General features: G+C 38.5%; 1 protein-coding gene across 1 annotated transcript; it reads left to right on the top strand.

Moving 5' to 3' along the window:
- Positions 1-596: 596 nt before the first annotated feature.
- Positions 597-1,600, top strand: LOC141041134 (uncharacterized). Its single transcript, XM_073507246.1, has 2 exons — positions 597-946; positions 1,028-1,600. Exons 1-2 carry the CDS (start codon positions 599-601, stop codon positions 1,529-1,531), a joined length of 852 nt encoding a protein of 283 aa, XP_073363347.1. The 5' UTR covers positions 597-598; the 3' UTR covers positions 1,532-1,600.
- The last annotated feature ends 347 nt before the right edge of the window (positions 1,601-1,947 follow it).

Here is a 1,947-nt window from a genome sequence, read left to right as displayed (position 1 = left end):
TCTTCACTTTCCCAGTCCAAGTAGACATTGTTATAGCGTGTTGTGTTCTTCATAATTATGCACTATCACAAGGGATCGATGAATTCATTATACCAGAAGTGACATGGACCACCCAACCAATTCAAACATCAAGGCAACAATTAAGTGATAATAGGGCCTTGGTAGACCATAGGCTACAAATTGCTGCCCAAATGTGGGAAGATAGGCAACTCATGTATGCAAATTTATGAGTGCGCCGCACTATGTATTTGTAATGTTTATGCAACTACCTTTGCATTTATTTGATGGCAGGACATATTGTGGTATTTATTATGTAAAACCATATATTTGTGAGGATTTCATCCCTTTTATTGCAACATTTTGATGGATGTGCAGATTGTATCTTCTATATGTTTAAATCATGTGTTTGTGCTGATTTCATCCTTTTTATTGCAACATTTTGATGGCTGGGCAGATTGTGACTTTTATATGTTTAAATCATGTGTTTGTGCTGATTTCATCCTAGTTTTTGCAACATTTTCATGGCTGGGAAGATTGTAACTTATAAATTTAGATGCTTTAATCCATTTTTTTGCAAATTTTTGATGGCTGGACAGAAATGGACAATGTTGAAGTTACCGCTGCAAGTGGAAACTCCGGAAAAAGTGGGGTCATTGTATGGACATCTTCCATGACCAACACTATGCTAGGTTTTTTGGCTGACCTTGTGGTTAAAGGGAAGAGAACTTCTAGTGGATTCAGGAAGACACATCTCAAACAATGTGCTACTGTTCTGAACGAGCAATTCAAGCTAGCTATCACCTCTGATCAAGTTAGAAACCATCTCAAGAAGTGGAGGAAGATTTGGGTCAGGGTTGTCAATTTGAAGAATTTAAGTGGAGCTCTATGGGATGAAGATACTTGCACAGTTAGGCTCAGCGAAGAACACTATGCAGGTCATTGCATGGTAAGCTTCTTATATTATATATGAACAATATCATCCCATTTTCTGCCTTCATTATGCTAATGACTTGCGAAACTTTTGTAGACCCACAAACCTGATGCTCCCTTCTTGAATAACCCAATTGAGCACTACCATGCCATGGCGACCATTTTTGGAACAACCGGGGCTAAGGGGATGAATGCAAGGTCTGGAAATAATCTCCTCTCTATTGATGTTGATGATGAGGAGAATGGTGAGGTGAATGGTGAGATCAACACGTCACCACAAGTTGGTGAGTCTGCTCACCCCAAAGGACCTCCAAAAAAGAAGGCCAAGGTGGTGAAAGTTCTAGAGGATCCACTAGGTGCCATTCTCAAAGATGGGTTTAAACTTGTTGCTGAAGCTCTTGTGAAATCTGGTGGAGATGATGATGATATACCCGATGATCTTTGGGATGTAGTCTCCAATTTGAAAGAATTTGATGAAGAGCACCTTGCCCACTACTATGCTCATCTTGTTGACAACCCCAAGACAGCAAGAGCCTTCATGAAACTCTCTGAAACCAACAAATCTGTTTGGGTGAGTAGGTATGTGAAGAAAAACTTCTAAATTCGATATGGTTGTATGGTTGTCAAGTATGTGAACTTGACATGTATGGTTGTAGTGCCATTGGGTTGCTTTTGGATATTGGGTATGTGAACTTGTATGACTGTAGTGCACTTTGCTATGGTTATTTTTATGTTAAAGACATGTAATGGTGTATGGCTGTAGTGCACTTTGCTTTGGTTATTTGTATGTTAAAGACATGTAATGGCTGATTGCTTCTGGATGTGCCAAATGAACTTGCTACTTCATTATTGAAAATTGAGTTCTATGTCAATATATATTGTTATGTTGTTTTTCTTGAAAATACAAATGAAATGCTACCAAAATTTTGAATTTCTATTATTCTGTTTTTCATTCCATTCTTCCAAACCAAACACTGGAACGGAACCAACCCGTTCTACTTTTTCGCACCTACCAAA

This window comes from Aegilops tauschii, chromosome 2 (genome assembly GCF_002575655.3).
Source record: "Aegilops tauschii subsp. strangulata cultivar AL8/78 chromosome 2, Aet v6.0, whole genome shotgun sequence".
NCBI lineage: Eukaryota > Viridiplantae > Streptophyta > Magnoliopsida > Poales > Poaceae > Aegilops > Aegilops tauschii.
Note: the sequence above shows the minus strand (reverse complement) of the source record. Positions and strands in the feature narration are given on the sequence as shown.

Coding starts and splice junctions, on each gene's coding strand:
- LOC141041134 (XM_073507246.1), top strand. CDS start 599: ATGGACAATGTTGAAGTTACCGCTGCAAGTGGAAACTCCGGAAAAAGT. Junction 947..1,027: donor ACTATGCAGGTCATTGCATG/GTAAGCTTCTTA, acceptor AAACTTTTGTAG/ACCCACAAACCTGATGCTCC.